General features: G+C 37.8%; 1 protein-coding gene across 1 annotated transcript; it reads right to left on the reverse strand.

Moving 5' to 3' along the window:
* Nucleotides 1-4,664: 4,664 nt before the first annotated feature.
* Nucleotides 4,665-18,497, reverse strand: LOC112904322. Its single transcript, XM_025974075.1, has 3 exons — nucleotides 18,447-18,497; nucleotides 5,313-5,612; nucleotides 4,665-4,943 (listed from the first exon to the last, which is right to left on the reverse strand). Exons 1-3 carry the CDS (start codon nucleotides 18,495-18,497, stop codon nucleotides 4,665-4,667), a joined length of 630 nt encoding a protein of 209 aa, XP_025829860.1.
* Between the last annotated feature and the right edge of the window lie 9,329 nt (nucleotides 18,498-27,826).

Below are 27,826 nucleotides of genomic sequence, written 5' to 3' on the forward strand. Positions count from 1 at the left end.
CCACCTAATTGATTTTTTTTTTAAAATTAAAGAGACTTTCTTTGTTCCTGTTTTTGCGATAGAGCAGGTCGGTGAAGGCCACAACTTTGATATCTGGTTCAGTTTTTAACACTAGTAACTTTAACTTTAATCCTCCAAAGTGATTATTAATTCACGAAGTTTCTTTTAGGTCCGCAGTCCAAGGTGTTCTTTAACTAACTATATATCAAAAAATTCAAAAAGGCTTTTCTCACAGAGCACGTTCTCTACGTCTATCCAACACGAAAGCTCCTTCTCTTAATTCTCATTAATACCTATTTCAAATAATTTTTGGATCGCTAATAGTATTTAATTTTGCTGTAAAGAAGAAATTTTATTGAAAAAAAGTACGGTATGGGACCTTTAAATTTCGTTGTAAATGAAACAATGTTAAAAATTAGAGCCTCAGTAGCCAATTCTTCAACAGTAGATCAACAATACCACTATAATCCACATATTCATAGTGTCTACTATCTTCATCTGTATACCGTTTTTGAGTTTTGCTGTTTATCGAGTTCCTTGCTTGCCCTTTAAAAAGTTCTAATTGAAATCCTTCAAAATTGTTCATAAGGATATCATCAATTTTTATTTAGATCACATTTTTTATTTGCTTGAAAATGTTTAAGTAAATCTTTCATTGATTTCAATTGTAAACTTTTTTTTTTACCTGTAATTTAGCATTTTTTAATTGCTTACTTAGCTGAATCTCAACTTCAGTCTTCAAACCAGATTTTTGATAATCTACACCACATACTGATTTTCCCTCAGTTTTATTATCTTTTGACCTCTAAACTATAATAAATTAATCAATAAATATATAATAACATTCAACCTGATTACCTCTTTCTTCACGCAACTACCTTCACTAAAAAGAACAAGTTTCCGTTTTTTAGTTTCATACTTCATTAAATGTTCTAGGAAATAAAAAGTTGAAGGAAGTGCATCTTTTTTAAAATATTTTTGTTACCAGATTATTCTAGGTTATTTTCTTTGAAATGTTCCATGTATCCATAACTGTATTTCCGATGATTCTTCAGTGGAAATTTAAAATGAATATATGTGTAGAACTAATATAGTAATAATTAACAAGGCAATTATTCTTATATTAAGATTTTCGCATACGCATGTACCCATAAAGTAGGTTAAATTATATTTTACTTGTTTTAATCTCTAATTAATAGATACGGGATTTTATGATTTTATTGGGTCTTCACTCATTTGTGCACCCATATGCACAACAATATTTAACCATTTTCACTAATTACTTTAAAAAACTAACAATAGTAACAACACAACCTAAATAACATCTCTATTTACGTTGTGGCTACATATATTTGCCACATATGTTGTTGTTACAATATATTATCATTTTTGTGTATAGGGGAAGGTCGCCTATATTGGACCATTTTCAAAGATAAGCTTCTCAGGAAAAAAAGTACACCATCACAGTTAATTTGAAGACGGTGTCTGAAAGTACGCTAACAGACAATGCTTCAAATAAAAAATTGACTCTCCAAAACGACTGCAAATAATTTATTTAAAACAAAATAAAAACGTCAACAAAATTCCAGTTTAGGAAACTAGTATCCTTAATTGGATTACCGGTCCTTTAAATTGAACCAGCTATAAAAACAATACTAAAACAACTCAATTGAATTCTAAAAACTAAGATCATTTTTTTAAGAATAATGTGATTAATTAAAATATTATTCTAGAATAATTGCAACATTTTTTGATCAAGGAACCCAATAAAAATATAACATTAAGATAAGTATCATATAACAAAAAAAGTATTCAAAAGGGAGCAATTGACACAAAAAATATCTAACTTCTTACATTTTGCACAATAAAATACCTTTTCTTTACCACTTACTTTAACACATTTTGCATGTTGCCATGTTTTACATGACATACATCGAATCATTGGATCTTTGTCTTTACAGCAAATATCGCAAAACCAACTTTCGGTTTCACTTCCACCTTTCGCAGATGACAAGGCCATTAAACCCTTCGTTGTTACTTTTTGTAACTTATTTAATTTAGATCCTGATGGCTTTGCCCTAATAGCTTCCAGTTCATTCTTGTATGGCGAACTAGTCAATTCCACAGCTTCTTGGGTTCTACTTTTTTGTTCTTTGACGACCTTTATTTGTTTTCTTACTGGTAATGGAGAAATGTCTTATACTGATACATTTAATGAGGATGTTGAAGGTCTTTTTCGATTTATTAAATGTATCAGAGGTTGATCGTCATCCGATGAAGAAGAATCATCTACTCGAAGTTGTTGCTGCTCATCAGATTCTTGTTGCACATTTAATATGCGAGACGCAGCAAAATCACTTTCGTTAAAAACGTTTCTATCAATAGGCCATATTCCAGTAGCACGAAACGCATTGGTGGCATTGCGGACAGTTGCTGAATATCCGTAAGCTTCACCAATAAGAGCAAATACTTGAAACATGGACACTGTTCGGCCTACATTTGCTCTTAGCCATTTTTCAACAGCTTGGTTATAAAACGTTTGAAACGATCTGAAAAAGCCAATGTCTAAAGGTTGAACGCGGTGTGTTGTGTGACTAGGCAACTGTAATAATCGAATTCTATTCCTCCTAGCAAGTTCTAAAGCTTCAAGATTTTTGCTTTGGGTCGAGTGCCCATCCAGTAACAACAAAATTGGCTTTTCTTTGCATGGTGTAACGAAATCCACAAAATGCTGAAGCCATCTAACAAAAAGCTTCGCATTTATGTAACCCGAATCACTGATAGTGACTAGGCTGTCTGGAGGCGCCCCTCTCGCTAATTCATCTCCATACCTCTTTCTTTTAAAGATAATCGTTGGGAGTAAAAATTGCCCTCCAGCACTTGCACAACATACGACGGTCGTGTTGACGTCTCTTTCTCCACTGGAAATACCGCTTGACCTTTCCCCGTAGAGTCACAACTTTTTGGCATTTTCTCTGCACAGTTGAACATCCCGTTTCATCTCCATTAAGAATTTGTGCAGGGGTCAAATTTTCATCAGCAGTAAAAAGAATGCATCGACTCTTGCTTGGCTAAAACCTTTCGCCCTGTATAGTGACGTTGATTCTGGCTGACGAAGAGTCAACTCCTTGTGCCTAGACATGAAGTTGTAGTACCATTGTTTACCGGCTATTTTCTTTTGTTGATTAAAATTATTTTTAATATTATTTCGCGCTGCCAATTGAAAGGCCAGCTTACGAACATCTCTGATCGTCATTTCAAACATATTTTCTTCTAATGTTAAAGGGTGTTGAACTATCTCACGCTCAATATTTTCTGAGAATATAGTAAATGTTCTCATTTTTTTAACGTCTTCATTAGCTCGCTTATTTTTATTTTCCAAATGTCTTTTTAAAGTCGCTTTTGGAATTCCAGACTGCCGAGAACATTCATTGAGACCATAATCGCCTCTTCTAAATGCTTCAAGAGCATTTGCCAATGACTCCGTGTCTCACTTTCCGTATTTTCCACGTACGGGTATCCTGTAAATAACATAATTCAAAATTCTCAACTCAACCTTCGTACGTTGCCCAAATTAAACCGGTCCATTTTAGGTACCGGCCGAGGGTCCAATATAAGATACCACTATAACACGTAAAATAAACACGCGTAACCAGCAGAAGGTCGCAACGGAAATTTGAGGTTAGTTCACCAAAATGATTCACCGATTCCGAGCCCGTCTGTCTAGGTCCAAGTTTTTCTGTGGTTTCCTTGGATCACTTAGGCAAATGCTGGGACACAAATATTTCACAGATAATCTTTCATACTCTTCTGTCTTCATTTCGTCCGGTTCGTCTTTCTCATCAAAACCACCACCCACCCATTCCCACGATTCCTGAAAGGAGGCTAAAGAGGGCCTTCCGCTCTACCTTCTAGTCTGGAGGGACTGCCCGCCCACCAGCATTACTGGCTGGTGGGAATGAAATAACCAAATTTTTTTTTAGTGCCCCCCCCCCCAATGATTTATATATACGTTTCTCTTCTCTGGCAACGACAATAATTAGGTTGTGATCATAGATTTAAATTAGAAACAAAGTGGGCCACATAGGGCGACCTCGCGTAGAAAAACTAACGAAGAGAACCAACGGAAGGTGATGGTGAATAACTAATTGCATGGATAGCAAATAGCAGTAAATGGTGCTCAGGCTGTCATTGTCAGATCTTGTATTCATACAGTTGTTAGATCTGTAGATATGCGCCATTTCCAAAAAGTAGACGTTTTCGGATGTTGTAGCAAGTTTGGAGAACCGATACGTTCTCGAAGGTGATACTATGACCTATAGTATAAATATGAGATGCAAGTGCACTATTACCAGATTCACAGTGACCATCATATAAGTATTGGTTAAAACGATTCAAGAGACATTGAGAAATTTGTCTAATATAACATTTGTCACAATCTCGACAATCGACTTTATATATTAGATGGCCTAACCTTTGTAGGGGATCTTTATCTTTTAGTTTTTTGAAAATTTATTAGTGATTAACATTGTAACACGCGATGTTAACTTTAATTTCTTTAATTAGTTTAATAAGTTCATGAGAAAGATATTATATGTACGAGGGTGGATTGATAAGTTTCCGGCCTGACCAAGAAAAACAAGGTTTTTAAAAATTTTTTTTTTTTATTTCTCAACATAATCTCCTCCAAGGCTGATACATTTCTCATAGCGGTGTTCCAGTCTATTAATGCCATCTCTATAGACTGATTCGTCAAGCTCCTCAAAATAACCATTTACAGCTTCGATTACTTCTTCATTGTCCGCAAATCTCTTACCGCCAAGCCATTTTTTGAGATTAGGGAACAGAAAATAGTCACTCGGGGCTAGGTCTGGAGAGTAAGGAGGGTGCGGCATCAATTCAAACTTTAGATCGTTGATTTTAGCCGTCGCAACGATTGACGTGTGCGCTGGTGCGTTATCGTGATGAAACAAGATTTTTTTCTTCGCCAGATGAGGTCGTTTAATTTTCACCTCGTGGCTCAAACGTTGCAATAAGTCTGCGTAGTATTGACCAGTGATAGTATTACCCTTTGCAAGGTAATCAATGTATATAATACCTCTTGCATCCCAAAAAACAGTAGCCATAACCTTGTTCGCCGAAAAAATTGTTTTTGCCTTCTTTGGAGTTGGTTCCCCTGGTCCAATCCACTGTTTAGACTGTTCTTTGGTTTCAGGAGTGTAGTGGTGGACCCACGTTTCGTCAACGGTTACGAATCGACGCAAAAATTCGCTTGGATTACGCTTATACAATGACAAATTTGCGGTAGAAATGTTTTTTCGAATCAATTTTTGGTCGACTGTTAGCAAACGCGGCACCCATCTTGCACAGAGCTTTTCCATATGCAAATGTTGGTGCAAAATATGTTGCACACGTTCATATGACATCTTACAGGTCTCAGCTATCTCACGCACTTTCAATCTGCGGTCTCCCAGCACTATTTGATGAATTTTTTCGATCATATCTGGAGTTGTGACCTCAACGGGGCGTCCTGAGCGAGGCCCATCAGAGGTGCTCACACGACCCTTTTTAAACTCGGAAACCCACTGCTTAACGGTTGAATATGACGGGGAGGATGTCCCCAGTGTTGAGTCCATCTCTTTTTTAATTTCCTTCGGCGTTAACCCCTTCAAATAAAAGTATTTGATGACAGCACGATTTTCCTGCTTTTCCATTTTTACGAAAACCACAGAGGCGTCTTGTTCAGCGTGCTGTCAAACCTACACTAGCAAGGAGATCGGGCTGAAACTATAGCTACAAGCTATCCAAGGATGGTACTATAGAATGTCACCTCAAGGTAGGCCTAGTGGCGTCATCTCTTGGTTAGGCCGGAAACTTATCAATCCACCCTCGTATGGTTAAGAACGATATTTCATAATGGTCTCATAAGGTTCATGATCTGAATTATTACTGTTAATCTGGGGCCCATTGTTTTGTTAATAATCAGGATTTAAATTGGATCAATTACTTTTTTTGGGTAGGAATTGTCCAATAGAATTGTTCTAAGTGTCAAGTAAGTAAGTTTTTCTTTAACGGTGAAGGTTCTCTTTGATCATATGTATTTATTTTATGTTTGTAGGAAAGGAAAAAAATGATAGCAGAAAATCTAAATCTGTGTAAACATTTGAATTCATAAGCAGAATTTCAGTGCACTGAAACCCAGATTTCGCTATATCCAAACGTTCAACGCGAGTGAAAGGTTGCGTCACCATTGCAGGTACTTTATATTCTCTTATTTTTGCACTAAAGTTGGCCCTCATCCATAACCTACAGGTCTCAAAATATACATCCTTGAATGTTTTTTTTTTACTGGATTTGTTCAGGTGATAGCAGGAAGAAATAAAAATAACGCGAAAACGGTAAACTATTTAATGTATAAACAAAAGAAATGCAGACTCTGGTCTTCTCAAGCTGAGTTTAGGGTTGCGTTTGATAAAATCATAGTATAAATGTTTACCAGCACTTTTCTTGTCCGTGTTGAAAATGTGATTCAGTTTTAATTTTTCCATCGAAAGTCAATTTCAGGATTTCTCTGTTCATTAAAGGCATGCACCTATTTGACATATCCACTACGTGCGCAATTAGAGCTTCTTCGTACTCCACGGTAAAGATTGGATCAAATCTGCCTTCTTTGAGTGGTAAATTTACTTCTCGTTTTAATTTTTGAATGTAGTCAAATAGGATGCTTTGAAGTCGTCGCAGTTGTCTTTGATTGAAAAAGAATCATGTAAGCGATATATATTTAATATACGAATACATTGCATGATTTCCTTTAAAAAAATGATAAGTACAATAATAAAATCAGGGTCATCAGATGTTGAAGGCTCGTTACATTCTCCTTCTACACTGTCTTCATTTTCTGCTTCCAAATCATAAGTCTGAGGTGGTGTAGGAACTGGTAAACTGTCTGAATGTGGAACAGGTGGAGTAAGAGATGGAAGATTCGGGTATTTATCAGTTTTTTATTTTTTTCATTGACAATTCTGCTTTTATAGACAGAGTCAAGCAAAAATAACAATCGTCTATGTGGTTGGTGGGCTCGCGCCAAATCATAGGCATAGCAAAAGCCATAGATTGTTTTTTATTTTTCAACCATTGCCATAATATAACTGAACACGAATTGCTACATATGTGTGGAGCCCATGGCTTATTTTAGTTTTCTAGCTTCATACCCAAATAATGTTTATATGCAGTCTTCATAAGAAGCGTCAAATTGCGTTTTTGTAAGGCAAACATTATTTCGCAAATGTAACAAGAATTATTAAATAAATTTCTTTAAAACACTCCAAAACAAGATGATATGCACGAAATACTATAAATTTCACCGTTACCGCAATAGTATCACACATAGTAATATTCTTAAATCTCTAAATGTAGAACTAATCGTTTCTTGTAATGGTCGTTTTGCATTCAGTAAACGAGAAGAGAAAGGATACGACTAATGTTGAGATCGCATGTCGTAATAGGAGATGCCTTGGTAAATCCGGATCAGGCCGAATGCTGATACGGCCACGGCCTGCCTTAACAAATTCCCAGTCGGGGACTTTCCAATATTAGAATAATGTATTGTATTGAATAAATACGGTGTCTCAGTGAATAAGATTTGACAGAATTTTTGATCGTGAGCTCTCGATCTATAAGTAAAAATATTGTATCCTTGATAAAGTCTCCCAAACAGATGAATCTCTGCTACAACCAGCAACTGAACCATAAAGAGAGCTTTTGCATTCTCCTGTAGGATTTACTACTTCAGTAGCCTCTTCAATAAACCCAGGAATAGGAGTTATAGTATATAGTGAAATGAATTGGAGTATTCTCTGTTGTAACGGGCGTATTTTCAAGTTAGCAGTTTCGTCTATTGGTCTGTCAGTAACAAAAGCAGACAAGAAATCATCATCCTGAAAAATATCTTAATTAAATGGTGCAATACCAGTTTTTTAAATCCGTTGATAATGTTAGCCGGATTCAACACCCAGGGTACAGCTTTATTCTATAGATGGAATATTGTGAATAGTCATTGTCTTACCCGGATTGTTTCTAAGCCAGGCATTTTCTTGGCTGACAAAGTAATCTTTCAATGGTCTATAGTCCCCCACATCGATGGACTGGAGCGTATGAGGCCAATGTGGTGGGAAGGACAGCAATACCAGATTGTTCTCTTTAGCTGTTTCGACGACTTCAATATCCAAGTGCGAAGAATGATTGTCCAATAATAAGAGCACAGGATCGGATGGAGATGGTTTTACATTGTCTATGAAAAGTTTCATGAGTATTCTAAATTCAACCCCAGTCATCCCACCACTCGAGTTGCCAGCGCCAGTGCAGTCTGGAGGTCAATCGCGAACAAAATAGTTCCTATATTTTATTTCGTGGGAAGATAAAGATACATGGTATCGAGTTTCCCACTGCATTTGCTGCTACGCAGAGGATGACAAGAGTCCTATCCGCTGATGTAAGGGAATTAACTTGCTTAGACTTTTTTGGAGCCAAAATATTTCTAGGTTTCTGCATCGTTGTCACGCCAGTCCCATCTACATTCCATATGCGTGACAAAGAAAATTCTGTCCGACACGTCCGCCAGCTAAGAAAAAAAAATTATCGACGTTAGTTTTTGAAAATGACGTAGCCCCACTTAGGCTATTAGCCTCTGGCGACAAAGACTGGTTTTAGAAAATACTACAAATGGCGCAGTAAACGCCATCTGTAGGACGATGCTACATTTTAGGTTACGTATGCTCTAACAAAGACCGGTTTCGTTTCAAAAACGCTGTCAACCAATCAACTCCTGCTTCTTTATTGTCAAGCCATGATTGCAGCATTACAATATTATACTTAAGTGCACAGGCAAATGCCAGTTGCCCGACATCTTTTGGCGTCAATCCAAAGTAAATTTGGCTGCTTCTAATTAAGTAACTCGTTCATCATTGAAAACTTGTCTATTCTTCTGGTGGCTAACTGCGACAAATTTTATAGGTGTGCCCTTCCCTTTTGCTTCTTTTCGTTCTTTCAAATATCTTGTTAGCAACATATGACATAGTCCAAGATCATTTGTAATGCCACGAATTTTTTTAGTTTTATCCTCTTCCAAAATAGCTGCTGCTTTTTTGTAAATATCTAGGTATTTTTCCACACTCAAGTTTTTCTTTTATACGTCCTCATCCTACAGAAAACAACAAATTATGTAGCTCCAATTATATCAGTCGGAAAGCACCACTACGGGGCAGGTAGTAACAAATAAGAACCTCTTCCGGGCAAATGTCACTTTTAGTCCCAACGCCAAAACTGACTCTTCAAAGTTAAGTAGTAAAAACGCAAATAAGTATAACTGTATAAACGTAGATTAGTTGCAAAAAGAAAGGACTAGGGCACAAATATAACAACACACACATATCTGCTTCAAAGGAAAAGAGGTTGCAGACCAATATTACGAAAAAACCAAAATTTTACTAACCTGCGATTTTGATGGTAACATGTATGGACTCCTCTCATAAAAGCGCTGGCGCCACTTGCTCGCGCGGCGTGCTAGCCGATGATGTCGTGGTCATTTGTCTTTTTCATATGTCAAAATAGCGTTCTTTGTTTATTCACCGTTGCCACTGTAACTACCTACCCCTGTCACGACCAGCTCCAGTCTCTCCTACTTGCTCATTATCTAAATATTGTTTCTCATAGTTAATAACATGTTCACAGCGAGATTTTCAATAGTCGGGTGTTACTACTGAAAAACTTTTTCCGTCAATTTCCAGACGTCTTCTAATTTCACCCTACATGGTTCAATTTTCATGTATTACGCTACAAAAATATATAGGTTGTTATTAGTGATCAGAAGATAGGGAAAACAAATATAACTCATAAAAATAAAAATAAAACCATGACTTATTATTTTTATCAAAATGAAATAACCAGTATCTATTTTACTTATTTATATATTGCAATTTATAATAAACAAAATTACATAATAAATTGTTATTTCTTTATTGATGAAAATATCTAAAACAATTATTATATTTATTTAGGCAAAGTTCTACCCAACATTTGTCGCAAAATATTTTTCCTTTGCAACCAGGATGTTTGCATCGTTGTCTTTCTTCACACCAAACAGGAAAATGCTCAAACTCACTAGGAGGTAGGATTTATGTATTTGGCTTCTGCCTTTTATTTCAGTTTCATCAGATGAACTTGGTCTACCTTTTTTCTTGTTTATCGATAGCCCAAGCATGCATAAACTTTTCCCTACTTCAAATCTGAAGCATTTCTGTTTCACTGGAGTTGTGATTTTTTATTTAAAATATTAGTGTCGGGCATAGCTCGGTCAGTAACGAAAGACGGTCATGCATACATTGCCTGGATCATTACGTAGCCAGTTTTCTTGAGCTTTGGTACAATACGTTTTAAACGGTCCATTAACGCTAACATCTAGTGGTTGCAAATTATGGGTAGAATGTGGGGGGAAAGACAGCATTATAACCGAATTGGCCTTTACCATTTCAACAACATAAATGTCAACATGTCGATGTTGATGGTTATCGATTAATAACAATATTGTGTCCTCGGCAGTGAACTTTGTGTGTTGGTCCATAAAGATGAGAAATTGTTCAACCGTTATCCATCCCGCGTTATTTCCAGCTCCAATACTTTCTGGGGTCCATCAGGAATGAATAGGTGTTTATACTTAAGGCGACGAAAAACAAGCATAGGTGGTATAGTATTTCCAACTGCATTCGCTGCTAATTCGACGGTAACTAAAGTTCCTCACTCTGCAGATACTACGGAACTAACTTGCTTAACGCCCTTTGCGGCTACTATTTTCTTTGGTTTTAATACAGTGGTGACTCCTGTTTCGTCTAAGTTCCATATTCTAGATGGTAGCAAGTTATGTTACAATATGACACCTCCGAACTTGTTAAAGTATTCATTAACATTGTGCCGGTTAAAAAAAAGGATGAACGTCCTACACTTGTGGCTTCGGGAGATCTTATGGACAAGTACGGATTTATTTTCAGAAAACGCGCGAACCAATCAGCTCCAGCTTTTTTATTTCTATGCCAAGAGGCTGAAATGTTAGGCATGCTAGATTTAACAGCACAAGTATATGCTAACTCACTTCAATAGGCAAGAGACCAAAGTACATTGACGCACATTTTAATAAATAATCGACTAATATCTTCTCCTGGTCGTGGTTGAACACCCGTCTAGAATAGTAACCCACAGTTGGTGTTATACCAGCCTCCAACTTTTTAACGTAGCGAAATAATGTCATATGATATATCAATAATTCCCGAGCCACCGTCTTAAGCTTACGAAGTCTTTAATAACAGCAACAGCTGCACGCTGCAAAAGGTCAGTCGAAATCCCGGCCTTATTACTCCTCCCCTACTTCAAATTTTAAGTCCTGTTTCATTGGGGTTGGTGTACGTGCTACTCCCCTACTATTCTGTACAATAACCAGCAACTGATAAGAGTTACATCAAGAAAATGATAATGTAGTCTCAAGTACCATTTTCTGGTCCTAATTTTTATTTTATATTTCCTTAGGAACCAATCTAGGAGGTCCACACCACCCATATGCTGGTTATATGTTTTGATTATTTGGGGTAATTACTTGTATATACTGTTTCTGTTTCTTGGAGTATCTTCTTGGTGTTTCTATTGGCTCTTGACCCACAAAAGACGATAAACCGACTGGTTTGCTATCGTACCGCATAACGGTTATAATATCTGTATTGTCACAATTTGCTATTCATTGCTTTGAATAACCTCTCTGAATCTTTCCCCTTACTAGGTCTTTTATGGAAGGTATTTTGAGGTCTTTTCCTAAACGATCTTTGTTTACTCTATTCGATCTTTGGCCAAATAAGCAATCAACTCTGGCGACGTATAATAATTATCAAAGAATAATTTGTAATTTGGTTCTTTGGTATAGACCTAGCTAAGCCTACTGCAGTATTTGAGCTTTTTCCTAAGTCTGGCTCACTTGTATATCTTAGCTCGGAATCGTTCTCCATTCCAGAGTAAATTTAAAAATCGTAAGCAATCGTCCCATTTTTTTTTTTTAATGTTTCCAATATATGTCTGATTTTATGCAAACGATCATATCATAGACTGCCTGATGGCGGTTGCGTGGAGTTATCGTTGAAATGTAGGAACAGACAGATTTTTCTGAAATGATTTAGCTACATTGTCTCCATAATCAAAGAAATACCCAATTCAGGTGCCCAATACATTCGAATATATGACAATGGCGCCAAACTCATAATCACACAGACACCTATAAACTTTTTCAATTCATTAGTTGTTATTGTAAATGGCTTTGAAGGATTTTTTTGGACACTAAATTTGTGCATAAAATATATTGAATGGTAGTTTCAAAGTCTATAATCGGTGACTGTAAATTTGTGTTTCCAGTAAATGTAAAAGGAGATGATTGAAAAGATGTTTTCTTCCAAATAAATGTTCTCTTTTTTCTTTGGGTGACAGTCACAGAGCTAGGGATTCTAGATCTATGGCCGATTCCTGATGTACTAAGCTAAGAGTCTGATATTTCTGGCTGACGATTTTCAATATTCGTAACAACTTCGTTGCCCAAATCATCTCGATAGAATTTAAATCAAGATGATAAGTCGGAAACCTTATAGTTGTATGACCATGTGCTTCCAATATTTGCTCGAATTTGTAGCGAATGTGCTTTTGTTTTACTAGTTCATGTAATTTTGGTTTTAAAATTTTATCACTAAACGAAATTCCTTCTTTGGTTAACAACCAAATCATTTCTGCATTTCTTGAAGTCGGATTTGGAACAGGATCAACTTGTATATTGTGATACGAGGCGTTGTCGATAACAATAACCGAATGGTTAGTAAATTAGGTATTAATTTTTCCCTAAGCCAGTTTTCATCAATAGAACTGTTCGTTTCATCATGGTAGTCACAACTTTTGGAACCTGACTTAAAAATAAATAAACAGTTTGGAATCAACCACCACCAGCATGAACAACTACCAATCTTTGTCCTTTGGATGTATTGGATGTATTAGACATCAGTCTGTGAGTACTTTCATCACACCATGGTTATGAAATGTTCGTTGTGTATGTAGGTTTCATTTAAACAAACTATTGGTCTATTCTCCCCGAGAAACAGTTTATTTTCGGTAGGTGGGATATTCTTAAAAGACGGATATAATTTTTTTCAATAAGAAGTTTTCTATTATTTTTGGTTTGTCGTCACTTAAAGTTCATTTTCTTTAAAATTGTTTTTAAAGATGTTGTTTTTCCCATCCATCCAAGGTCAGTCTCTAACTTTTTGCACAAATTATTTACAGTCTTTTGAAACTTTTCAGTTATATGGAAATTATAAACAATGTTTCGAAAGTCACCGTACTCGTATTCCTGCAGATCAGTAACTGGTGCACTAGAACTTCAATTTCGTTTTTCCGAGGTATTTTCCATTTCTGCGTCATTTATTTTATAATTCTTTCAACGGTTCTTAATGATAACACCGGTAGACGTTGAAGTTTCTGTTTTTACATGATTTTATTCTCGTCATTTGAATGAAATAAAAGTAGATGTGAATAAACGTTGTAAATAACCTCACGGGTTTAATTTTCGAGGCAATTGTTTCCAAAATTTGTCATTTCACTTTCAATAAACGAACTATGAAAACACAATATAAGTACTGGCATAAAATCGCAGACAATACTATATATGTACTTGCGTATTTAATGGTTGGTACTCCTAAAACTGTACTCGAACCTTTTGAAGAAATTTAAAAACAAGTCAGATTGGAAACGTTGTGTTTCAGGTCTAGCTCTGATTTTTCTTTTCTTTTTTTGATATGCACAAGAATAATGTCTTTGGCACTTCTTAATATTTTTTATAATATATATTGAACATGATATAAAAACGAATTTATTTACAAAGTCGTAATATGTGTACATATACACATAGTTATTACTCAAAGAGGACAGAAGTATAGAGAGAGGAAGTAAAGCATATAGATGGTCATCGAACCCTGCGACCGAACCGACGTTTTCAGGTGAAATTTACTTAAAAGTTGACCAATATTACGTTAAGTGTGTTTACGCCTATATATTGCTGTAGTTTGTCTAAAATAATAGTTTGATAAATAAACTTTATTGATACTAACTTTAATTGATATATTTAATCTTACTAACATGCCAGGGAGTAAGAGCGTAGCTCTTTCTGTCTGGTTCCACCTGAAATTATAGAAGATAGGTCCATTCAGAATTCTATCCACAGTATTGTCAAATGCGTTCGGTTGAGAAAAGTCTGGGATTTGTCCAGCCGGAGCCGCTAGTATCAGTCTGATGAATCCTAAGACTCCTGGAATGTACGGAAAGGACAGTTGGAATGAATTGCCTTGATCGTAGTGTATAAGATCTTGGGCGGTTAGCCTTCCTATTGCTGAAAGAATGTAGGGAGTGACGGTTCCATAAAGTGAGTTTGAGGATTTGGTTGCATCTCTAATGATTCAAAGAGTGCTACCAATGGTCCTGGGATGTTTAGAGATCCTAGAGGATATTCCTGCAGAAAAGTTAGCAAGACTTCCTGTTGCGTGCCTTAATTATTCCTGCTTTTAGTTCGGCTCTTAGTGTCTGTATGTAAATAGAGTTTGGAAATAAATGGATGCCAGGCGTCTTCCTGTCTCCTAAAGTAGTAGTTCTTCCTGATGAGGTCGTCCATTATATGTACTATATGGTACATGTGGTAAGCGGATATATCAATAGTTCCCGAGCTACCGTCTTAAGCTTACGAAGTCTTTAATAACAGCAACAGCTGCACGCTGCAAAAGGTTAGTCGAAATCCCGGCCTTATTACTCCTCCCCTACTTCAAATTTTAAGTCCTGTTTCATTGGGGTTGGTGTACGTGCTACTCCCCTACTATTCTGTACAATAACCAGCAACTGATAAGAGTTAAATCAAGAAAATGATAATGTAGTCTCAAGTACCATTTTCTGGTCCTAATTTTTATTTTATATTTCCTTAGGAACCAATCTAGGAGGTCCACACCACCCATATGCTGGTTATATGTTTTGATTATTTGGGGTAATTACTTGTATATACTGTTTCTGTTTCTTGGAGTATCTTCTTGGTGTTTCTATTGGCTCTTGACCCACAAAAGACGATAAACCGACTGGTTTGCTATCGTACCGCATAACGGTTATAATATCTGTATTGTCACAATTTGCTAGCCATTGCTTTGAATAACCTCTCTGAACCTTTCCCCTTACTAGGTCTTTTATGGAAGGTATTTTGAGGTCTTTTCCTAAACGATCTTTGTTTACACTATTCGATCTTTGGCCAAATAAGCAATCAACTCTGGCGACGTATAATAATTATCAAAGAATAATTTGTAATTTGGTTCTTTGGTATAGACCTAGCTAAGCCTACTGCAGTATTTGAGCTTTTTCCTAAGTCTGGCTCACTTGTATATCTTAGCTCGGAATCGTTCTCCATTCCAGAGTAAATTTAAAAATCGTAAGCAATCGTCCCATTTTTTTTTTTTAATGTTTCCAATATATGTCTGATTTTATGCAAACGATCATATCCTAGACTGCCTGATGGCGGTTGCGTGGAGTTATCGTTGAAATGTAGGAACAGACAGATTTTTCTGAAATGATTTAGCTACATTGTCTCCATAATCAAAGAAATACCCAATTCAGGTGCCCAATACATTCGAATATATGACAATGGCGCCAAACTCATAATCACACAGACACCTATAAACTTTTTCAATTCATTAGTTGTTATTGTAAATGGCTTTGAAGGATTTTTTTGGACACTAAATTTGTGCATAAAATATACTGAAGGGTAGTTTCAAAGTCTATAATCGGTGACTGTAAATTTGTGTTTCCAGTAAATGTAAAAGGAGATGATTGAAAAGATGTTTTCTTCCAAATAAATCTTCTCTTTTTTTTTGGGTGACAGTCACAGAGCTAGGGATTCTAGATCTATGGCCGATTCCTGATGTACTAAGCTAAGAGTCTGATATTTCTGGCTGACGATTTTCAATATTCGTAACAACTTCGTTGCCCAAATCATCTCGATAGAATTTAAATCAAAATGATAAGTCGGAAACCTTATAGTTGTATGACCATGTGCTTCCAATATTTGCTCGAATTTGTAGCGAATGTGCTTTCGTTTTACTAGTTCATGTAATTTTGGTTTTAAAATTTTATCACTAAACGAAATTCCTTCTTTGGTTAACAACCAAATCATTTCTGCATTTCTTGAAGTCGGATTTGGAACAGGATCAACTTGTATATTGTGATACGAGGCGTTGTCGATAACAATAACCGAATGGTTAGTAAATTAGGTATTAATTTTTCCCTAAGCCAGTTTTCATCAATAGAACTGTTCGTTTCATCATGGTAGTCACAACTTTTGGAACCTGACTTAAAAATAAATAAACAGTTTGGAATCAACCACCACCAGCATGAACAACTACCAATCTTTGTCCTTTGGATGTATTGGATGTATTAGACATCAGTCTGTGAGTACTTTCATCACACCATGGTTATGAAATGTTCGTTGTGTATGTAGGTTTCATTTAAACAAACTATTGGTCTATTCTCCCCGAGAAATAGTTTATTTTCGGTAGGTGGGATATTCTTAAAAGACGGATATAATTTTTTTCAATAAGAAGTTTTCTATTATTTTTGGTTTGTCGTCACTTAAAGTTCATTTTCTTTAAAATTGTTTTTAAAGATGTTGTTTTTCCCATCCATCCAAGGTCAGTCTCTAACTTTTTGCACAAATTATTTACAGTCTTTTGAAACTTTTCAGTTATATGGAAATTATAAACAATGTTTCGAAAGTCACCGTACTCGTATTCCTGCAGATCAGTAACTGGTGCACTAGAACTTCAATTTCGTTTTTCCGAGGTATTTTCCATTTCTGCGTCATTTACTTTATAATTCTTTCAACGCTTCTTAATGATAACACCGGTAGACGTTGAAGTTTCTGTTTTTACATGATTTTATTCTCGTCATTTGAATGAAATAAAAGTAGATGTGAATAAACGTTGTAAATAACCTCACGGGTTTAATTTTCGAGGCAATTGTTTCCAAAATTTGTCATTTCACTTTCAATAAACGAACTATGAAAACACAATATAAGTACTGGCATAAAATCGCAGACAATACTATATATGTACTTGCGTATTTAATGGTTGTACCCCTAAAACTGTACTCGAACCTTTTGAAGAAATTTAAAAACAAGTCAGATTGGAAACGTTGTGTTTCAGGTCTAGCTCTGATTTTTCTTTTCTTTTTTTGATATGCACAAGAATAATGTCTTTGGCACTTCTTAATATTTTTTTTTTTTTTTATTGAACATGATATAAAAACGAATTTATTTACAAAGTCGTAATATGTGTACATATACACATAGTTATTACTCAAAGAGGACAGAAGTATAGAGAGAGGAAGTAAAGCATATAGATGGTCATCGAACCCTGCGACCGAACCGACGTTTTCAGGTGAAATTTACTTAAAAGTTGACCAATATTACGTTAAGTGTGTTTACGCCTATATATTGCTGTAGTTTGTCTAAAATAATAGTTTGATAAATAAACTTTATTGATACTAACTTTAATTGATATATTTAATCTTACTAACATGCCAGGGAGTAAGAGCGTAGCTCTTTCTGTCTGGTTCCATCTGAAATTATGGAAGATAGGTCCATTCAGAATTCTATCCACAGTATTGTCAAATGCGTTCGGTTGAGAAAAGTCTGGGATTTGTCCAGCCGGAGCGGCTAGTATCAGTCTGATGAATCCTAAGACTCCTGGAATGTACGGAAGGGACAGTTGGAATGAATTGCCTTGATCGTAGTGTATAAGATCTGGGGCGGTTAGCCTTCCTATTGCTGAAGGAATGTAGGGAGTGACGGTTCCATAAAGTGAGTTTGAGAATTTAGTTGCATCTCTAATGATTCAAAGAGTGCTACCAATGGTCCTGGGATGTTTAGGGATCCTGGAGGATATTCCTGCAGAAAAGTTAGCATGACTTCCTGTTGCGTGCCTTAATTATTCCTGCCTTTAGTTCGGCTCTTAGTGTCTGTATGTAAAACAGAATGCCGAAATAGAGTCTGGAAATAAATGGATGCCAGGCGTCTTCCTGTCTCCTAAAGTAGTAGTTCTTCCTGATGAGGTCGTCCATTATATGTACTTTATGGTACATGTGGTAAGCGCATGGCGTGAATAAGCTGACCTGTGGGTGGGTGAGACCTAACAGGGTATTCCTGAAATAGGGTGTCAAAATGGCAATGATAGAAGATGAAGCATTAGGTTTCGACGAAGGTTCCTTCTTTTCTGGAGGTTTCTCGTCTGCTTTTTTTCTGTGATTCAATGGGCTTCTCAGCCTTTTGGGGCTTAGTCGGGGTTTCTTACCTTAGAGATCTGCTCATTGATGGTCTCCATGTCTTTAGCGGGGATGGTCATGGTGATGAAGTAGTCTAAAAACGAGAAAGTTAAAAAAATACAATAACAATAAAGAAGTTTTTATACTTCTGCTTCTTTTAAAAGATTTAAAGAATTGCTAACAAGAATGGCGACACTGCCGGCACCGCCGTATTCACGGTCCCTTATGTAGGATAAAAAGTTTGATTTTTTCGGACAGATAAGTTTCGGTGATGCAAGCAACACCGACTGACTTATCCTCGAGGAAGTGCTCGAGTTCAGTCAATTTACCTCTAATGCTTTGTGCATTCCAGGTAACTATGCGAAGATTATGTGGGTGGGCTGTGTTCTAACTCCATTTGAAGTGTTCGTGGTGTTGTCGAAGGTTATGTTGTATTGTTGTAGCTTTTTCCGTATTTGATTCCAGTCTTCGTTATAATGTATGATTACTGGTAGAATTCTGGGTCCGTCCGTTGACTCGCTTTGTAGAACTTCAAAATTATTTATTAGACGTTGTTATCTTCGTAGCTGTTCTTTGGTCGTAGGTCGGTCTTCTTCGGGATTTCGAAACCCTCGTCTATTTCCATGGTGTTGATAAATCTTAAGAAAGACTATTTTCTGTCGCTGAAGGACTCTAGTATCGAGTAGTTGTTGTCGACCGCTGCTGTAGTTGGAATTGCTGTCTCGAAGTTCAGACCGTGTGTCGACTTCTGTTCGTTATTGTTTTTTTTTGTTTTTGTGGAGGACGGGAAATCTTCAATAGACACCCAGCCGTCCGTACGACTGGGCAGTGTCGGATTTCCGAGGAAGGTGTCCTCGGACCTGAAACTGGAATTGTTTTATCGTTTGTGTTTGTAAGTCACGTGCTTACGCCATTTCGCGAACCAGCGCGTTCTGGTGGGCTTGGCAGGTTACGAAGGTTTTTGTTGCCATCTCTGGAAGTAAGTCCTTAACCCAAGCGACCTTTAAGTCCTGGTGAAGCGTCGCATTCGGAACGAACCAAGGAGCATTCGTCGCAAGCCTCAATGCCTTGTTTTGAACGACTTGAAGTTTGTTCAAGTGCGTCTTCGCTCCGTATGAATTCACTGGTGCGGCGTACATCATCACCAGTCTAATGATCGATGTGTACAGCCGAAGTTTGTTGTTGAGGATTAGTTTGCTCCTACGGTTCATCAGGAGAGACATCACTGCCGATGCATTTTGAGTGCAATAATAGGTGTTATGTTTCCATGTTAGTCCGCGGTCTAGCTTGTCACCTAGGTACTTAACTTCGGTTTTCCAAGGGATCGGACGGCCAAAGAGGGTGACTTGACCAAACGGGCTGTGTCTTCGTTTCGTAAAGGAAAGAGCGCAGCTCTTTTACTGGGTTCACCGCTATACGCCAGGTTCTGAACCAATCCTCCAGTCTGTTAGCGGATTCCTGTAACCGGTCCGTGATGACATGCGGTGCAATACTGCTGTGTCGTCGGGCGTACCAGTCGTTTTCGGTGTGTCGGCGGTCTAGACTGCGAACAGGAGTAGCGACAGCGGTGAACCCTGTGGGGTTCCAGCTTCCATTGTACGAGAACTAGAGCGGATATCCCCTAATTTCGCAGTAAAACTGCGATCCCGGAAGAATGACGCAATAGTTTTAACTAAACCCGGGTGGTAACCTACACAAAAAAGTTTGTAAATTAAGCCATTATGCCATACCTTACCGAATGCTTTCGAAACGTCGAGAAAAATCGCCTCTATTGATTGCTTTCGGTTGAAACCAACTGTCGCGAATTCCACCACTCGTAGAACTTGTTGTAGGGTCGAACTGTTCGTCCGGCAACGAGTTGTTCCGGGTCACTTCCTCTCGGAGTCTGGCTAACACGACCCTTTCGACTATCTTACCCAGCATGGGAAGAAGACTAATCGGTCGGTAGTTTTGAGGAAAAGTTGGTGAGTTTCCCGGTTTCTGAAACATAACAACGTCCGCGGATTTCAATTTTTGTGGAAAATACCGTAGACAAAGCTTCGCGTTAATTATTTTTACAATTGACATAATTGCTTTCACCGGTAGAGCCTTTAAGGCTCGTGCTGGAACTCCATCAGGACCGGGATCTTTCCTAGGATTAGTAGCCTTAAGTAACTCCCTTATCTCCTGCGGGTTGGTCGGTTTTACGAAACCTGTGTGGGCTGCTCTAAGTAGACGTCGAACGGCGCGGTCGACTTCTTCGATTCTGTCTTCGTCTACGTTATTCTCGTTAGGTCGGAAAGCGTTCTCTAGGCAGCCCGTGAACGCTTCCGCCTTTTCGGATGGTACGTATACCACCCCGCGCTCGCCATGAATGGGAGTGGTGCCACGTGATTGGCCCTTCAGCGAACGTGCTAATGTCCACAAGGAACCTGGGAGCTGATCTGCGTTAGTGAACGTTACCTGCCACCGTTCCCGGCGTACATCCAAAAGCGCGTCTTTCACTTGTTGCGACAACTGGTTTATTTCGGCCCGGTCGGGGTTGTTTGTGGTTGGCTTTGGGCTGGGTTTTTCTCGCTTTTTCTTCGTGCTGCTTTTGCCGGGTTTTGCATGGGTTTGCTTGTCTTTGTTTTTCTTTTTGTTGTTGTTTTTCTTTTTTTCGTTTGTTGCCGTTATTGCGGTTGTGCGTGTGTCGATGTCCTGTTGGCTTCGGATTACCTTGATCTTAGGAAAATTTTCCTAAAGATGGTCGGTAAATGCTGGCCAACAGGTGGACTGTTTTTTGTAGACGGTGCTGTTGTTGTTGTCACCTATAGACAAAATAACCGGGTTGTGGTCTGAGGAAAGTTCACTTAAAGCCGACAGCGTGAAGTCTTGTGCGACGTCCTTGAAGATGGCGATGTCCAATACGTCTGGCAGCCATGCACCGTTTTTTGCGTGGTATGTAGGTTCGTCTGGCCCGACCACTACTATTACGTTCCTGGTTTGTGCATAGTTATACAGGACTGTGCCGCTTGCGTTTTTTCGGCGACTGTTCCATGCTGGGTGTTTGGAATTGAAGTCGCCGGCGACTACTGTTGCTACTTCAGAGTGCAGGATATCGTCTAGGTCCTCTACTCTGATTGGGCGGTCGGGCGGTGGGTATGCTGCTATCAGACGTAGAGGGCCTCTTGTCGTCACGACTTCGGCAGCTGTCGTTTCTATTTGTTCTGTAGACAAAACGGCAACGAGATAGTGTTCGAGCGAGAGATTAAGATACACGGCTGTACCATCACCTAACCTGTTCTCTCGGTCAGTCCGGTATAAAGCGTAGTTTGGTAACTTCGCAGTTATACCTTCCCGTAGGTGGGTTTCGCTAATAAAAACAACGTCTGTTGAGAGCTTTTCCGCTAGCTCAAGTAGCTCTAAACGTTTATCCCCCCCTGTATTCTCATTAACTTACCTAGTTAAAAAGGGATACGATGTCCTGTGCGCATCCAAGCAGGCGCTTTTCTTCTTTTGACGTGGGATTGGAAATTTCTCATCCTGTCTATAGTTATCCCCAAGTACGTGACATTTTGTTTGAGTTTAACTTTCTTGTTTTTAAATAACAGGTAGTTATGTTTAGGTCTTTTTTTTTCCTAATTGGATAGCCTCTGTCTTATTGTCGTTAATTCCGATTTTCCATTTTTGGTCATATCGAGTTACCTTTATTAGGGTCTTTTCCATTCGGTTCTTTGCTCCATCTATGTTTCGGCCCAGTGTAACTATCGCAGTATCGTTTGCAAACTGTAGGATGTTTGTTAAAGGGTCCTTAACTATCTTAGGCAGGTCAGCTACGAACACGTTAAACAAAACTGGTGATAAGGGTGACCCCTGTGGAAGGCCTTCTTTGGTCCATTTTTGAGACGAAAGGCTATTTTTAACTTTAACCCTGATGCTTCTTGAATTGAGCCAATTTATTAAAAATCTTTGTATCCACAATGGGAAGTTGTGTTTGGCTATTTTGTAAAGGAGTCCCAGTCTCCAAACTTTAACATATGCTTTCTCTATATCTAGCAGCACTCCTATTACTTGTCTCTTTTTCCTCATTGCCTTCTCAACAATGTTGGTGAAGTTTGCCGCCTGTTGGGTAGCCGCTAGTTTTTTTTTGGAAACCAAATTGGTTGTGCAGGATTATTCGGTTTTCTTCTGCAAATATTTGTATTTCATCCTTATCGATGCACTCTAGCACTTTGGCTAGATCACAGAGAAGGCTAATAGGTCTTTGATTTTGCAGTAGTCTTGGGTCCTTTCCACCCTTCGGTATCGCTATAATTACTGCTTGTTTCCAGATAGAGGGGAAGTATGACTTGCCGATGCATGCGTTAAACAGGTTTGTTATTCTGTTTACTGCCGAGTTGTGAAGCATTTTAAGTGCTAGGTTACTAATTTTGTCAAACCTTGGACTCTTCCTACTTTTTAAGGTTCTGATTCGAATTTGGACTTTTTCAGTTGATAATTGTGGATATTCTTCTAATTGCGCTTTTTTTACTGTTTTTATTGTTTCCATTATCTTTTTGTTCTTATGATTACATTGTACTTTGGTTGAGCACCTTTCGATAATGTTCTGAATTTCTGTGGTTATTGATTTTGCTTCCTCCTCTGTATCTCTATGATCTTCTAGTCGTACCGGCTTGTCCAGTGTTTCGCTAAGAAAATTGAATTTGTCCCAACTGGTTTTAATGACCGTTTTTTCTTCCGATGTATTGGCTCGGAGTGTACTGGGAAGTGGTCCGACGACAGTTCATACTTTGTATGCCTTTGCCCCTGGCGTTTTCGTTAAGAGTGCGAAAAGTGTCTTTCCTTCAGGGTTTATTGTTCTGCTTCCCCAGGACGTGTGTTTAGCATTTAGGTCGCCTCCTATAATTGTATTGGGGAAACAAAACAGGTCTTTTTCTTCTGTTCTGTTGTTAGGCTTGTTATAAACGGCTACAAATCTTATCTTTTTACCATTCAGAGACGTTTCTACACCCACCGCCTCAATTTTTTTAATATCTGTGAAGTAGATGGGACTTGTGCAAAACTTGCTGTTTATTGCCACTGCTACGCATCCTCCTGGCCGACCTTCCCTGTCTTTTCTTATAATCTTTTAACCATTTAGTTGAAAACAGTCACCTTTTTTTAAGATGTGTCTCCGTTAGTAAGAGAACCGATACATCGTTTTCTAACAAAAATTGTTGTAGTTCTAGTTTGTGTTGTGCCACACCATTGGCGTTCCACGTACAAATGACCAATCTCTGTATTTTCTCTCTATTTGTCTTTATGTCCATTTATGGATTGTGATAATTTGGGAAGCAACATTAATAGGATTTTTTCCACAACTGTTTCTATTACCTCTTCTGTAAGATTAACCTTTGATTGGTTTTTTACAGCATCCGCGAATGTTTTCTGTTGTCTAATCTCTTTGAGAAGGAAGGATGGTTCCCGGAGCAGTTGACACATTTTGCTGGGAATCCTTTCCCTCTTGGTTCGGAGCACTCACTGGATGGGTGTTCGCCGTCTGTGGAAAGCACATCGCCACGCCCCGGAGCAACGGAACTCGACATGACCAAAAAGCTGGCATCTGAAGCACTGGGATTCGCTCGTAAACTTCTTTTTGGGTTCCACTTTGATTTTTAGTCCCATTACTTCTTTGAGTTCGGATATCTTTTTGCCCTCGTCACTCTTCTCTGTATCTATAAGAATCATGGGGTATACTGTGTCTTTGTTTTTGCGCATCCTCGTCGCTGTGTTGAACAAGATTCCCTTGTTCCGAAGATCTTCTTCAACATCTTGCACGTTTATTTCTCGTGGAATTCCTCTTAACACTACTTTGAGTGTTTTTTCTTCGGGGAGGGAATAGGTGAAACGTTTAGCTTCCATAGAATCGAGTAGTTTAATCGCCCATCGATAGTCTCCTTCTTTGGTAAAGGCACTATTTACGATGTTAATTTCCGACTTGATGAAGCCTTCTCGCGCCATCTGGTATTTGTTGGTTTCTGTTAGAACGATAGGTGGAGGGCGACGTTCTTTCTTTTCCAAAGGTTTTTGTAATGGCTGTTCCGCTACTACCTCTGTACTTATTACAGGGACGTGGATGCCACTTTCAATTTCAATAAATTGAGTAACCCGTGTATCGGAACTTTTCCTTTTGATTGGTGGGGATGATCCTTTTCTTAATGGTGGATTTTTGCGTTTATGGTTTGTCTTCGTTGTAATCGTACAGAAACCTTCCTCGGATATATCTGCTGCTTCCTTGAGCATTTTCAAATTTTCTATGCTGTTCCGGATAAGTTTTGTGATCTTTTCTAACTCGCCTTGTAAACCATTTATCTGTCTTTCCTCTTGTTGAATTTTTCTATTCAAATTGTCTCTTTCGGCACTATTTTCTTCCATGACTCTATTCTTGATTTCGTTCAACTTATTACTATCTTCAAGGTCATATTCGGAATCATTAGTTGATATATTCATCTCCGTGTTGTGACTTCCAACTTGGAGTCCACAGACTCTTTGACTCACTTATTTTTAAAGTACTATGAACCCGTCGAATTATACACACACACTATTCACTGCACTGGAACGAATAAACGAACCGTTTACGGTTTTTATTTAAACGGTATCGGGAGATTCTGTTCGTTTTTTTTTTTTTTTGTTTTCGTGGAAGAGGGGAATTCTTCAAAACACCCAGCCGTCCGAACGACTGGGTAGTGTCGGATTCCCGAAGACGGTATCCNTAGTCCACTTACAACGACAGTAGTTCCTGACGTAACTGAAATACCTGCAAACCGAGTATCACATTGGCAAAGGGTCCAACAACTGCAGCAGCATTTTTGGAGAAGGTGGAAACAAGAGTACCTGACTCAACTCCAACAAAAAAATAAATGGTCTTCCAAGGATACAAATGTCAAAATAGGAACGCTAGTCATTCTCAAGGATGATCAACTTCCTCCTCTAAAATGGATCTTAGGACGTATAATTACTCTGCATCCTGGAAACGACGGCATCGTGCGAGTAGTTACTGTTCGTACGACCAAAGGAACAACCAAGATAGCAACGACTAAGATTTGCCCTTTACCAACTTCAGAAAATAGTGTACAGTAGTTACAGAAACAAAAAGGTACATTTTTTAAATCGTCCCCAGGACGTTTCAAGGCGGCCGGGATGTTCAGTGCTTATCATGGTGTCAGTGACTTGTGTATTTACCTGGTTGTGGAATGTTCGTACACAAAAGGACAATAGAACCCACCCCATTAAAAGTACATTTGGAAGTACCGACAATTAAATGTACCATCGGTAGTTAAATTTACATATGTATATAGTTCTTCATATCAACAACTTAGGTATTTGTTACCGGTTGTATTTCTATTGTTAAAATTGTAGTTGGTAGGGAAATCAGAGGTATAATTATTATCCTTTTAATATTAAGAATTCAGTGCAACAATCTCCCTGAAAGCAACGAGTTATAATTGTAAATATTCATGGTTCTTTCTTGTAAAATACACTTTTAAAGTTTCAAGGTGTTTAAATTATTCACATAGGAGAAAAAATTGATGAAAGTGATTATTCGAAAATAATTGACTTCATCCAACATTTATTGGTCCTTCGAGCCGGATAGTTTCCGCACAACAAATCATCAACGTTCATTGTTGTTTGTTCCGAGATTTTTGGAAAAGCAAAACCAACATTATACAATCATTCATCTGGACTCAGTTCGTCACACATACATTCAACACAAGAGAAACGCCCAGGATTCTTCTTTACATACGTTCAGCGGTAAGTGGATTCCAATCCTTTCATTTTTTCCTCATCATTTGTACATTTGTTCATACATTGTGTAGCAAGTTTCTTAAATTATCAAAATGTCTGAAATTGATATTAAGGATCTAACTTACAAACGTGGTCAAGTAAAAGGTCAAGTTACTAGATTTAGCAATTATTTGAAAACGATAAACAGCACACAAGTGGATGCTTCTGAAATTAAACTGCGAATATCAAAAATAGAACCGCTGTTAAAGGAATTTGAAAATCTTAATTATCAAATATTTTCGCTTGACAACTCTTGTGAAAATGAAATAGAAAAGGAATTTCAATTGTTTGAAGATTCGTACTTTTCCACTCTTGCCATTGCCAATAGCTTAATAATAAGTGATAATAAACATGAACAAACTAATAATGCATCTATTACTAATCAATCTAAATCGCATATTAATTTACCAGTTATAAACTTGCCTATCTTTGATGGTACGTACGAAAATTGGTTGCCTTTTTATGAAACATTTCAATCAGTAATTCATGATAACAATGATTTATCAGATATTCAAAAATTCCATTACCTGAAATCGTCTCTTTCTAGCAATGCTTCACACGTAATTAACTCATTAGGTGCTTCAGCAAATAATTATCACGCGGCATTAGAATTACTCAAAAATCGATATGAAAATAAACGATTGATTGTTTCATCACATATTAACGCTCTTTTTGAGTTACCAGTTATAAATAAGCAAACATCTTATTCGCTACAAATGCTAATCGATAAGGTTAATTTACACTTAAAGGCGCTTTCTTCATTAGAAATAGATACTAAGTCATGGGACTTGCTTGTTATTCATCTAATTACAAGCAAATTTGATTTCCATACCAGAAGGGAATGGGAATTGAAAGCCACAAAACAACTTCCAACTATGGAAGAAATAACAATATTTATAAATCAAAGATGCCAGGTTTTATCATCATTAGAACNAACTCGAGGTAGCTACAGCCTCTTTGCGTGGAATGAGAATAAAGCGGATGGTCTAAAACGTCATTAAAGCATGGGATACGACAATTTATGACGTTTTCAGAATCCTATATCTAACCGTTTTTGCGATGTCGTTCACCAAAAAAATCGAGGTAGTTTCAGCCCCTATGCCTGGTATGAGATCATAACGTATGGTCTATAACGTCTTTAAAGCATGCGATACGACGATTTATGACGTTTTTAGAAGCCCATCTCTAACCGTTCGTGAGATGTCCTCCACCAAACAACTCGAGGAATCTACAGCCTCGATATGTGGAATGAGAATAAAACGGATGGTTTAAAAGGTCTTCAAAGCATGCGACACGACGATTTATGTCGTTTTAAGAAGCCTATCTCTAGCCGTTTCTGCGATGTCGTCCACCAAAGAAATCGAGGTAGTTACAGCCCTATGCCTGGTATGAGAACATAACGGATGGTCAATAACTTCCTTAAAGCATGCGATACGCCGATTTATAACGTTTTTAGAAGCCCATCTCTAACCGTTCCTGAGATGTCGTCCACTTAAAAACTAGAGGAAACTACAGCCCCTATGCGTGGAATGAGAATAAAACGGATGGTCTAAAACGTCTTTAAAGCATGCGATACGACGATTTATGACCTTTTCAGAAGCCTATCTCTAACCGTTTCTGAGAT

Source organism: Agrilus planipennis, unplaced genomic scaffold (assembly GCF_000699045.2).
Source record: "Agrilus planipennis isolate EAB-ADULT unplaced genomic scaffold, Apla_2.0 scaffold64, whole genome shotgun sequence".
Taxonomy (NCBI): domain Eukaryota; kingdom Metazoa; phylum Arthropoda; class Insecta; order Coleoptera; family Buprestidae; genus Agrilus; species Agrilus planipennis.